The sequence below is a fragment of the Camponotus floridanus genome, unplaced genomic scaffold, assembly GCF_003227725.1.
Source record: "Camponotus floridanus strain SB8 unplaced genomic scaffold, Cflo_v7.5 scaffold90, whole genome shotgun sequence".
Lineage (NCBI taxonomy): Eukaryota > Metazoa > Arthropoda > Insecta > Hymenoptera > Formicidae > Camponotus > Camponotus floridanus.
In genome coordinates this window covers 438,527-452,831 of record NW_020229861.1, presented here as the reverse complement: position 1 = coordinate 452,831, position 14,305 = coordinate 438,527, and the positions used below count along the sequence as shown (strand labels likewise).

Below are 14,305 nucleotides of genomic sequence, written 5' to 3'. Positions count from 1 at the left end.
GTCTGTCGTCAAATATAATTTAATACTCAAGTTGTTCATTTTCCTTTTTCAAACAGTTATTATTCGACAGTGATTAATAGTGATAGTCATTAGTAAATTTCTCGTCTCGTCGAGTGAGTAAATAAATGTGATTATGTTAAAGTTTATAAAAGAATGCAGTTCATGAAAGAAGAAAAACTTTCGGTTAATAATTTAGTGTGAATTTCTGTCTTGTGCAACGTGATATCTACGTTAAATTTGAGAACGTACGATCTATCGGAAAATTCATTTCTCCTTCAAGCAATTACAGCAATATATCAGAAGTCATCGAACAAGGTAATAATAACTATTTTTTAACTGTTATGTGAAAACGGATCTCGGGAAGGACAGAGGGACAGTATGTCAAAGAAAATTCGTGAAAAGAGGGGGGTTTTTAGTGGGTAGGGAGTACCGAGTTGATAATTCGACTTGGTACTCGAGTCCCACATGACTTACTGGATCGACCGGTGTGTATGCATAAAATGCATTTTCCCCTCTCTCTCGTAAAAAAAAAAAAAAAATTACAGATGAGCGAATGAAAGAAAGAGAGAGAGAGAGAGAGAGACAGACAGACAGACAGCAGACAGAGAGCGAATATATGTGTTCGCATGTGTGTCTGTATGTGTATAGCGATCAGCTGATTGCACCAGGCGCCCCGCGTAAGTGCTCGCGTCTAACGGTGAATCGCGTCACCCTTACCTGCCTCTTGTATCCGACTCGTCATGCGTTAACTACTTTCTTTAATAATTCGAAAGCTTCGGACGAAATTTTGCAAAAGGAAAAATCGTCTTAGAATTGACTCAACAATGTGTCATTTCACGGACACAGAGGTTATTTTGAATCACCCTGTATACAGGGTGACCCATTTTAACTTAGGCAGCCAAATAACTCGAAAAATAAGCACACTACGAAAAAATGGTTAGAATCAAAATTTCGTCATTTCGAGGGGGACGTACAATGACGTTAAAATCAGCCCCCCCCACCCCTCCCCCTGGGCGGTGAGGGGGGGCAAGTTTGAAATCTTAAATGGAACCCCGTATTTTTCATTGCATATTCTTGTAGCTTATCTCGAGAGCTTTCCAAAACACTATAATTAAGTACCTTTTTATTAAGTACTTTTTGAGTTATAAGGCTTAAAATAATTTCTTAATTTTACATAAACCATAAAATATCTAGTAAACCATTCATTTTTCGATTATCTTACCTTCATACTTTTATGTACAAAATAATGAGAGGAATCAATTGGTGTAAAGAAAACATACAGTTGTTTTTAAGAAAAAATATGGAATTGTTAATTGCAAATTACATATTTTTTCTTAGAAACAACTATGTGTTTTCTTTACACCAATTGATTCCTCTCATTATTTTGTACATAAAAGTATGAAGGTAAGATAATCGAAAAATGAATGGTTTACTAGATATTTTATGGTTTATGTAAAATTAAGAAATTATTTCAAGTCTTATAACTCAAAAAGTACTTAATAAAAAGGTACTTAATTATAGTGTTTTGGAAAGCTCTCGAGATAAGCTACAAGAATATGCAATGGAAAATAGGGGGTTCCATTTAAGATTTCAAACTTGCCCCCCCTCACCTCCCAGGGGGAGGGATGGGGGGGCTGATTTTAACATCATTGTACGTCCCCCTCGAAATGACGAAATTTTGATTCTAACCATTTTTTCGTAGTATGCTTATTTTTCGAGTTATTTGGCTGCCTAAGTTAAAATGGGTCACCCTGTATATAAATCCGTCTAAAAGAACCTTACAAAAATAAAAAAGATACGCCGAATAATAAAAAACATAAAAAATATTCTACTTTGTATGCAACCAAATGTTTAATAAAAAATGTCTTTAAAAATAATTTATAGTAATGTTCCTTCACAAAATCATTTTTTTAAAAAACAAAACAAATAATTTTTCTAAAAAAATAAAATATCAAAACTAATATGAAATCATATAATTATAGATAGATCTCATTGAAAGCAAAAACAACAATCGTAGATCGAAAAGTTGCAAATCCATGTATAGTCTACGTTTTTTAACATGTAAATATCTCATAAACTATACCAAATACCGTCGATCAAGACAAGCAAATATTAATCAATATTTCTCATCTCTACAATATATACTTATCAAAATCAAGATCATGAGAGATGCATTAGTTACTGTAAATAATTATTTATTTCTGTAACGTGTGAGTTTCTGCAATTGAAAATAAAATATCTTGTTTTGTTTATAAGATTAGATATCAAAAATAATTAGATAATTTTTTAATAATTATCACTGATCGTTTAGCATACCTGCAGCTGTACCGATAGCTACACCGCCAGCCAAAGTTGAATTTTGCACATGCACCATGTTGAATTTGTTGTCTTTAGAAACGAATGCGGATACGGCGAATGTGATTACGCAGCTAGCAGATATCGAAAGCAGAGTATTTATTATGGCTCGCTGTTGATCATCCCCTATCAAGTCTACACTGTTAAATGATGGCCAGAACAGCCATAAAAACACCGTGCCTGAAAAATAGTGATTGATTATTATTAATTCTAATAGCTCAATAGCGTTTATCTTATAAAGTCTAATACAGTCTAAAAAATATATGTTATGTATGTAATAACTATCTTTCAGCGTCTGTAAAATAAACAAGAAAATTTAAAAAGTAAAAAAATTATTAAATATTTAAAATATTAATCGTTTAATAAAACATCAAATTAATATGTAACTTGTGTTTATCGTATATCAATTTATATAATCAATATTAACTATAAATAATTTATAAAGTTTATATTACTTAAAAATATATTTCAACGTAAAATATATTTTATAAGTGATAAAATTTCAAATTTAAAATTCACAAAATCGCCTTAAAATTAAAATATAAAAATTCACACTTCACACAAGTTATGTTAAAATATACATCTTTGTAAATTTACAAATAATTTTAATGATTCTAATAATTCGCCAATATCGATAATATCCTATATGATAGTATTTATTAAATGATATATTATAATATTGCAATAATTCCGTAAGAAAAACATTGCAGAAAACTTTCTACAAAACTAATATACAGGGTGCGCCAAAAGTCTGGATACATCTAAATATCTCACAAACGATGCATTTTAGAAAAAAATGTTTCAGGCAAAAGTTGTTGGTTTCGAGGGGGCATAAGATGGTACCATTGGTTTGACCTTGAAGAGTCATTTGAAGGTCACGCAAAAGTCACTTCAATTTTTTTAAATGGAACATCCTATATATTTTTATATATTCTTGTAGCTCATCTCGAGATCTTTCCAAACCACTATAATAAAGTATTTCTTCATTGAATACTTTTCGAGTTATAAGGCTTGAAATAATTTCTTAATTTTACATAAACCATAAAATATCTAATAAAATATTCGTTTCTCGATTATCTTACCTTAATATTTTTATGTACAAAATAATGAGAGGAATCAATTGGTGTAAAGAAAACACATAGTTGTTTCGAAGAAAACATATGTAATTTGCAATTAACAATTACATATTTTTTCTATATATATATATATATTTTCTTTATTTAATTTTTCCTTAATTATTGCGATAATCACAAAACAATTGAGGTCCTTCCTTCTTAATTTGAACCAATCTACCTCCTTACTTCGTAAAGGTTATCTTGTAAAATATTCATTTTTCGATTATGTTACCTTAATACTTTTATGTACAAAATAATGAGAGGAATGAATTGGTGTAAAAAAAACATACAGTTGTTCTGAAGAAAAAATATGGAATTGTTAATTGCAAATTACATATTTTTTCTTAAAAACAACTGTGTTTTCTTTACACCAATTGATTTCTCTCATTATTTTGTACATAATCATTATTTTGTACATACCCCTAGAAACCAACACTTTTGTCAACTTTTGTCTGAAACATTTTTTCGATTTTTCATTATTTTCCGAAATATTTGCCTAGGGAAATTAAAATGAGACACTCTGTATATATATATATATATATATATATATATATATATATGTATATATATATATATATGTATATATATATATATATGCGCGCGCGCATGCAAATACATATATGTATATACAGTATCAGTCAAAGATATATCATCTTATTTTTAGCATAACTTAATTCAAAGTGTATATATAAGTGTATATTTAATTAATTTTTCTTAAATTTTTGTGTTCATTATTTAAGGTAGTTGTACCCCGAAATCAAAATGTTGAAAATTTGCTGATTTTTTTAGCAAAATTTATTTTTGTTGTAAACAACACGTGAAATTTTGAATCGATTGTACAGTTTTCTGAATATTCGCAGTCAAAGTTCTTACTTTTCATAATGATTAACATAGGGCAAATGGCGTCGACAACGACAAAATGTGTATTTTTATTTTTTGTAAATGACGAAACATTGAAATTTACTCCAAAATTCGCACAAAACTAGTTAAAACCTTTATGAAGAGGATATTTTTTTGGGGGAAGGGCCATCCATACAGTTGTAGAGTAATATTAATCCAAAAATTGACATTAATCTATTTTCGGGATATCTCGATGAACAACTGCTGAAGGAATTGTACACGTGGCAACGTTGCCTGACCGCGCGGCGCGCGCGTGGCGCTCGATTCAAACCGATCGAAATATGGTTTGGTTACTAGGTATTTAAGAAAAAAGCAAATATGTTCATGTGAAAATATAAACGATTTATTTCAATAAATATATTTGTAATAACATTATTTAGATTTATTTTGACGCATTTTTAACCGATGACATTTTGCATGAGCAACGCGACGGTAGAGGTTATGTAATGACTTGAGAAAAGTAAATATCCAACCTATAACTCAACTAAGAGAACGCGACGTCTAAACTTTTCATTTTCACTACGTGGAGCATTAGTCAATTAATTTTTGTTCATGTTATTATAATTTTGTATTACAATGTAAATAGTTTTAATACGAATTGTATTTCTCCTATTAAGATTTTTAGTGTAGAGATTTTATATATTTTTTGCACTTTTTATGTCATTCTCTACATTGACTGGTGCAGTCGGGGTACAACTACCTTAATGAAAAGTTTTTTGTTAAGTAATCTATACCTACTATTAAAACATGTGACTAGACAGAAATATATACACTTTGAATTAAGTTATTCTCCAAAAACATAAGGATGATATATTTTTGGCCGGTACTGTATATAATCATACTTTTAATTTGATATTCATGGTTATTTAATATTAATTTAAAAAATTATTAAATGTAAAAAAATGTTTAAAAGAATATTCATATAAACACAGTTATTCAAATAATTTCAAAATTATTATTGTGTACGAATATTGTGTTCTCACAGAAAATTTCAGGACATTAGAATCATATCAGAACATTAGATAATTTAAATTAATGCAATAGTTAAAAGATTAATTTATGTGGCACGTACCGATCATGGCAAATATATCTGATTGATAAGACGATCCTTCAAGTTCATGTTCTTTTGGTTGCTCCTTCATTCCAAATACAAAGCTAATAGCTAATCCAAAGTATGCACCAAACACGTGAACAAACATACTACCACCAGCATCGACGACCTATAAAAGATATATACATATTATTACATTTATATGTACGCACGCACGTACATGTAAAAGGTCTCTTTAAAGTTTCCACTAAAAGAATATCTCTTTAGGAAAGTATTTAAGACAAAAATGTTTTTAATAAAAGTTGGAGGGAGTTCAAAGGGAGACATAAAATGATACCATTGATTTGACCTAGAGTAGTACATTTGAAAGATATATGAAGTGCATTTCTAATTTTTTAAACAGGAACTACTATTTTTCATTGCATATTCTTATAGTTTATTTCGAGAGCTTTCCAAAACACTATAATAAATTATTTTTCCATGAAGTACTTTTCGAGTTACAAAATTTGAAATAATTCCTTAATTTTACAAAAACTATATCAAAAATATCACGTAAAATATTTATTTTTCGATTATCTTATCTTAATACTTTTATGGACAGAATAAGAGGAATGGATTGATGTACAGAAAACACATAATTATTCTTTAAAAAGACATGCTTCTTATTGCATCATATCAAAATTCATATTTTTTTCTTAAAAACAGCTATCTATTTTCTTTATTATACCAATTGATTCTTCTCATTTTGTGCAAAAATATTGAGCTAAAATAATAAAAAAATGAATTTTACGAGATATTGTACAGTTTATGTAAAATTAAGAAATTATTTTATTTTAAAAACAAAAGAGGGGATAACGGTCCGTAAAATAGCAATCAGAATTTGATAAAAGAGAAAGACTAAGGCGTGACGTAGAGTGTTATTATTACGTAATTAAAATTACAGAACATCAGTTTTATGAGCAATAGGATGGTGAGAGAAGAAATTCAAAAATCTTTCAGAGAAGATTGGTTTGCGGAGCCAATTAAATTCTAAATGATTTTTATTAACTATCAAATAGAGTATCTAAGAAACTAATAGTATTATTGTTAGCATATTCGATAGTAAACTGTAATCTCTTGTGAAAGGACTTGTTAAAGACTTTTAGGATGATGGAGACATGAAAAGAGGGGGCTATCAAAATGATGTCATCAACATATCTATAATAAAAAAAGAGAGGAACAGGGAAAGAGGAGATGGCTCTATCTTCTAAATCCTACATTACAATGTTAACCAATATGGAAAAGAACAGGAAGCTTATAGGCATGCCAAAAATCTGTTTATAAGTTATATTTTAAGTTATATTTCCTTCACCATTATTCCTTTTTTCCTTCCTCCTTCCCTTTTTGTTTTCTACATCTTTCTTTTTCAGTAATGTCTCGGTCTTCGTTACGTTCATGCCTCTTTTCTCTCTATACATAGCTTTTTCTCTTATCTTTGCACCCTTCCACATATACATGCATAGTTCGCTTTTAGTACCGTTCGCTCATTTCATCTCGATTCTCTCTAACTATTTCTAACGGCTTTACTCTATCCTAATGTACGTTTTTTATTATTTTTCTTTTTGAAAAATCTGTTAACGTCTTTGTTTCTATGCGTGGCATATTATTTTTTTGCTTAAACTTTTTTTTTGCGCATTTTTAAATAGGCTTCCACCTCGCTATCAATCAAGTCTATTTCTTCCGGCACATCTGAAAAGGTTTGGATGTTGGAAAAGTCCTCACGATTTTATTGCATTGGGACTATCATATTTTTTATTAAAATGACTCTCATCAATATGAACAACCTTCTATAATTCGAAGTTCTGTTTATTTTAATAAGGCAATGTATATCTTTCTTGATTTCTCGTTATCACTTGGATGATTTTGATATCAAGGTGAACATTGCGCTTTTTGCTTGAATGTGTCATCGCTATTCATATATATTTTTATATGCATATATATATTTTTATTTATTTTTATTTTATTATTTTGTACAAGCGCTTTTATTTCTTGATCGTTATTATTTGCGTTTTATTAGTCGACCGTTTGAATTTGTGTTTGACTTTTCGATTATTTTGTACTGCGCGCGCCTTTGCAACGTTTGCGTTCTAATTACGTTATGCGATCCGTGTAAGACATTGAAAAACATCCGCATTGCATCGAAACGTACGTCTGTCGATTTTTTTGTATTCGTATTTTATTTTTTTCTCGACGGATAATGTTTTGTTTCTATCAATTATTAAAGAATACACTAGGACTGTGAATTAATTTTGAGGAATTTTTTTGTGAATTCAAGACTTTATTGTGAAAAATTGTGTACATTATTATTTTTCGAAGTATTGTCCATCGCTAGCCATCCTACTTTTTCCCATCTTTCTGGCAGCATACGGATTCCGCGTCGAAAGAACAACTCATCTTTTGATGCTATCCACCAATCGATCCAATTTTTCGTATCTTCGTAAGATTGGAAGCGCTGCTTAGCCAGGCCGTGTTCCATGGAGGGTCCCGTTAGCGCACGAACTCGATAGCATACAAAAAATTGAACACAATTCCCGATAGCCCACGTCCCAATAGCGCACCAACCCGATAGCGCGCCAACCCGATAGTGCACCAACTTTGCACCAAGTACAACTTTGCACGCGAAGCGAGGGGGACGGGGTGGATGCGAAGGGTACGAGGGGGTCGAAAGTCCCCTTGCACCCCCCCCCCCGTGTATGTATGTGTGTGTGTATATGTATCTCTTCGCATGCAAAGTTGTACTTGGTGCGCTATCGGATTGGTGCGCTATCGGGTTGGTGCATCATCGGGACATGGGCTATCGGGAATTGTGTTCAATTTTTCGTGTGCTATCGGGTTCGTGCGCTATTGCACCGTGCGCTAACGGATCCCGCTCGAGTTCCCCGAGGGTCCGGAAGATTTCGAAGGAGATCTTCCCGACCTTGAAGAGAACTCCTACGACTTTGACTTCCCTCCAGAGTCCCCGTCAGAACATCCTCTTCATAATGCAACACCTGAACCTTCTCATCCCGATCTTTTAAACTATTTCATATCTCAGTTCCCCCTCCTCGATTTCCCCATTCCTGAAGGATCTTTTTGCGTGAGTCCCGATCATGTGGATCACGAACAGTTCCTTCATTATTTAACTACTGCCCCTTCCGATTCAATAATTCCCTGGTATCTTACTGGGTCACACCTTCCATTAGGTAGACGTTCCCATTCAAGCCCTGTTAAGGAAATTCCTTCCGTCCACCATCCAATTCGATGATCCTTGACCTTTTATCCTCTCCTCAATCTTTTCCTTTAGTTACAAATTTAAATAGAAGAATTGAAAATACAACCAAACTATTGTAATAATTCAGCCAGGATTAATTAAGGTTAGATCTCCCATTATTTATCCTGACTCCCCCGAACTATTGTAACACCCGAAATTCCACACACACACATACACATTCACAAATATAACACACAAAAGATTTTAATCATATCATAGCGTAAACTTTTGTAAATATGTTTTCTATATCGAATAATCATTGAATAAATTTTAATTCATAGTTTAAAAGAAAAATTCTATTTTCTTTTGCCCGCTCACTTTCCCGGATTCCCAAAATCGCACGAAATCCCGTCCCGAGTAAAAGAGATTCGATTCTCTTATCGAAAAGGGACTAACGAGCGTAACGGCCTAAGACATTCACAGAGTTAAAGGGACCATTCTGGTCATTGACTTGTATCAGATCCCTGACAGTACGCTCGACCTTACACACGCCCGAAAAGTGTGTCACCGGGTAAGTAGATTGCGTCTTTCCAGATGGCCCGACCTTTCAAAGGTCTGGACGTAACAATTCGAATGAATTAATAAATAGAGGAAAAATAAATTATCGAATCGAATTTAAAAAATCATTTACAAATCTAATGCATTACAATTCATCAATAAAGATTGCAGACAAAACGGATATGATATTAAGAAAACATTAAAATAATATTAAAATACTTTTTTTCGGCATTATAGTGTGTGTGTGTGTGTGTGTGTGTGTGTATGTGTGTGAAATTTTATATGTATATTGTGTCTAATTTAATGAAATAGATTGTAGTAGTGTTGGAAGTGCATTATAAGTGCTTGAAATACAAATAAAAGTGCAAAGCGTTGTAATCCATCGCAGAAAAAGGAATAACAGGAAGAAGAACATGGAAAACGCGCGAAAAATTTAAAGTAATTTATCGTGATGGACAGAATTTTAAGTTAATAGGCACGAAACATCATAGTATGGGATTAATCAGAATTCTTAAGATATAACATTTATATAAATATTAATTTTATTATTAATCTTTTTTTTAGAATAAATTGTACAGGATATCCCATGACTGAAAGTCCATACTTTAAGATATGTGCTGATGCCGTTTAGAGTAAAAAAAGTCTAATAAACATATGCGATCCGCAAATGGTTCCTAACAAAAATACAAGTATTGAAAGTTGAATATTTAAAAAAAGAAAGGAAATCACTACTTAGGCGTTAGCTATAGCTACAGCTCGAGAGAAAAGAAGACTATAGATTATACGTCGACGCTCCTCTACTACCCGAAGCCGCCCGAAGGTAGCCGAGCGCCACCTTTCTTGCGTGCCGAGCGTGCAGGGGCTCATTTCTGCAGCACTGTCAGCAACACGCCCTTAAAGTATGGGCCTTCAGTCATGGAACACTCTGTATATATATATTTTCGTCAAAAAAGAACATTATTGCAATAAAAGCGAGAAACAAAAAATGTTACATGTCTTTTAAATAATTAAAATAACTAAAATTAGAAATAACTTACCATAAATAAATGCTCGCCTATGTATTTGTTGATAGTAAACATGATCAATTCCACTATTCCCATAAATACTAGCTGCATGTAAGTCACCTTACCCAGGATTGCACCCATAGAAATGAGTGGTGTAGCAACAGCAACATCGGCACTAAGAAGGCTGAAAAATTTTGCACGAAGATGATAAGAAATATACAGGGTGTCGCAGACTACCTGTATTAAATGGAACACTATATTTTTTATTGCATATTTTTGTAGCTGACTTAAAGAGCTTTCCAAAACACTATAATTAAGTTAGTTTTTCTTAAGTAGGGGAAGGTGGGGTAAAACGGTCCGCTGGGTAAAATGGACCAATTGCTAGATTTTACTAAATAATCTCATAATCTATATGATAATTATAAAATTGACTTCCTTTTTGGCACTTTTCAACTGTTCAAAAGTTGCATCGTCATGCCAACAGTCTAGCGTGAATTATTTATAAACAAACGTCAAGTTTTATAAAGCTGATTTTATGATGTAATTTTGATGTGTTATATTTTGAGTGGCTAACTCTATCAAAATTAAACATTTTCAATTTTAGTCTACATTTCTTTTTTCTGGATATCAGAAGGTAATATTTGTTGATGGATTACATTAAAATCGAAATTTTAATATAAATTAAAATATTATAACGCTAAATGTTGTCATATGGGGTAAGAAGGACATGAAATTGTGGGGTAAAACGGATCAATCTAATATGCACTTTTTCCTGTTTCTTTTCTTTATAGTTCCCAAAAATGCCCAGAAATTATAAAAGAACATCTGATCGATGTAAATGGAGTGAGAAAAATTTACATGGAGCTTTAAAAGCTATGTTAGAAGAAAATATTGGTAAATTAGAAGCTGCAAGAAGATTCTCTGTTCCAGCAACAACTCTTTTTCGCAGATTTAAAGCTTTAAAAACTCAATTAGAAGTAAATCTTACGCCAAAATTAGGTAGTAGAAAGCCTGTTTTTTCAAAAGAACAAGAAAAAGAATTAGCAAATTATATCTTAGATATGGAAAGAAGACTTTTCGGTTTAACTACTTACGATGTACGGAAGTTGGCTTATGAATTAGCAGAGAAAAATTCTATAAAACATTATTTTTCCGAAAAATCAAAAATTGCTGGAAAAGACTGGCTTGTAGGATTTTTAAAACGAAACTCTCAAATTTCTGTCAGGAAACCGGAAGCTACAAGTGCAGCTCGTGCAATGGGATTTAACAAAATTGTCGTTGAAACGTTTTACGAGTTATTAGGTAATGTTTTAAACAAATACAAATTTTCTCCTGATCGAATCTTTAATTGTGATGAAACTGGTATTTCTACAATATCCAAGTCTCAATCCAAAATTCTTGCGCGAAAAGGTCGGAAACAAGTTGGCGTACTTTCCTCTGCAGAAAGAGGTCAAACGGTGACCGTTGAAATATGTGTTTCGGCTTCTGGCAGTTATATGCCACCTATGTTTATTTTTCCCCGAGTGAGAATGAATCCTCTATTAATCAATAACAGTGCCTTTCCAGGAGTTTGGGCTGAAACTGATAAGTCAGGTTGGATGCAAACTGATATTTTTTTAAAATGGTTTGATCATTTTATACAATTTACAAATGCTTCACAAAACAATCCAGTTCTCCTATTGCTTGATGGTCATGCAACTCACGTTAAAAACATTGAATTAATCAATAAAGCTCGAGATAATGGTGTCGTTATTATTTGTTTTCCTCCTCATACGACGCACCGTTTGCAACCTCTTGATGTAGGTTTTATGAAACCTTTGAGTTCATATTATGATATTGAAACAAGAAATTGGTTACGTAATAATCCAGGAAAAGTTATAACTTCTTATCAAATTGTACAATTATTTACTCAAGCATTTGTTAAAGCAGCAACAATACAGACAGCGTTAAATTCTTTTAAAAAAACTGGAATATCACCATATAATTCGTTCAATTTTACTGATGCCGACTTTATCGCTTCCGATACAACAAATTTACCAGCGCCATCATCATTCTTATCGTCTACATATTCTGAATCTATCATCTCTCAAAATTTACTCCCTGCAACAATATCAGAAGCATCAACTTCCTCTTTTGCAATCTCTCCGACTGTTTTACAACCCATTCCTCATGTTGATAATAAGAATAAAAGAAAAACAAACAAACGGGGAAAAACTGCAATAATTACAGATTCTCCATACAAACATGAGCTGGAAGAAGCAAAGAAACGAACTATTGCTAAGAAATGTAAAAAAAATCTAAAATTGTGAAGTTTAAAAAACTTAATTTGTTGTTAATTTAATAAGTCTAAGAGAAATACTTTGATTGTGTTAATTACAAGTTTAAATATTTAATTTTATTTATAATTAATTCATACTAAATAAATAATACCTATACAATTTTGGTTTCAAGTTAATTGGTTGAATAATATCTTGGTCCATTTTACCCCATGAAATGATCCGTTTTACCCCAACTGCGGGCTAAAATGAACTAAAATTAAATTTTGCAAAAAATTCAATAATAACAAAGCATTTGCAAGTTTTAAAAATTTACAATTATTATCTTATAATAAACATTTTAAAGTTTACACATGCAAAATTTAAGCTATTTTTTGCAATTATGGTAAAAAATATGATCATTTTCGCTTAAGTAGTCCATTTTACCCCACCTTCCCTTTCCGAGTTGAGGCTTGAAATCATTTCTTAATTTTACATAAACCGTAAAATATCTTGTAAAAATATTCATTTTTCCATTATCTTACTTTAATACTTTTACTTGTACAAAATAATGAGAGAAATCAATTGGTGTAAAGAAAACATATAATTGTTTCGGAGAAAAAATATGTAATTGTTAATTGCAAATTATATATTTTTTCTTCGAAACAACTTAAGGTTAAATTAATGACACCACCATCTTATGTCCCCCTTGAAACCATACAACTTTTGACACATTTTTTTGTAAAAGGAGTAGGAAAAGAGATATTTGGGGTGGGACATTAAAATGGCCCACCCTATATGTATGTGTATATTTTATTTGATTTTATTTAAATATCTTCATTGAATTAAAATATAAATACTGACCTTTTTAAAGAGAGATAAGCTTTGCTGTTCAATTTCAAATCCATGGCGCCGTCGCAAATTAGAGCTACTTGGAGCAGTATCGCACCAATAAGGAAGGTGAGGCCTACAGCACTCTGACTGTACCGTTTGAGGAATGTCATTAGAAAGCCGAAGCCGATCCAAATCATCACGTGGATATCTTGGTACACTGTGTTATTTTAACAATTTTAGATAAGAACGAATATAAAAATAGCTTTTCATAAGTGTATAATTTATGCGATTAAAGAATATATTATGCTTGCTTGCTTCATATTTATTTCTTTTCATAAATATAAGCTATATTGAGTTTTAATTATTGTTTGCAATTATTATTTAAAACAGTAAGATATAAAAGAGGTGTATATAATTTATACAGATCTCTCGATTTATTGATTTGCGTGCATTGCACATTCTCACTATAAATGAATTGAAATATGAGTATGAATTTAGCAGTGACTCCATTTGTAACACAAAAGAGAACGATAGAATAATAGAATAATAAAATGAGAATAATAGTAATTCCCAACTAAAACTCTGTTATATAATGTTTATTCTTTTCTCGTTCTTTGTTTTATATTTTCTTATTTCTCCTAATAAAGATAAATATAAAAATATGTATAAAAAGTTACACCTCACTAATTTTATTGCCACTTAAATATATTATAGCGGAAATCATTCTGAGTAATCCTCCCCAAAAATCAAGTAAAAGATGGCATTAGAAGTTTAGAAGATATAATAAAATCTGGCAATTTTATGATATTTTTCCTTAGATATTATAAAATGATATTAGAAACAGTGAAGTTTGTGTATAATTTGATTAATGTTGTACTAATCTATTTATTGTTGTCTAAATAGAAAAAAAAATATTTATTTACATCGAAAAGATAGCTTAGTAAGATAGCTTAGTCTAATCCATTAAGGGGTAACACCACTCTAGCGGCCGAAAAAAAGGCCTA

General features: G+C 31.4%; 1 protein-coding gene across 7 annotated transcripts in view; it reads right to left on the bottom strand.

Annotated features, from left to right (window-relative positions):
* The window catches only part of LOC105248600 (ammonium transporter Rh type A), a 120,234-nt gene that overhangs the window by 42,406 nt on the left and 63,523 nt on the right, over positions 1-14,305 (bottom strand). For all 7 annotated transcript variants that reach the window (XM_025414889.1, XM_025414886.1, XM_025414892.1 and 4 more), the window contains 4 exons: positions 13,332-13,518; positions 10,246-10,396; positions 5,443-5,590; positions 2,317-2,535 (listed from right to left, as the gene is read on the bottom strand). In XM_025414889.1, coding sequence (XP_025270674.1) covers positions 2,317-2,535; positions 5,443-5,590; positions 10,246-10,396; positions 13,332-13,518 — 705 coding nt within the window. The remainder of the gene's footprint in view (positions 1-2,316; positions 2,536-5,442; positions 5,591-10,245; positions 10,397-13,331; positions 13,519-14,305) is intronic.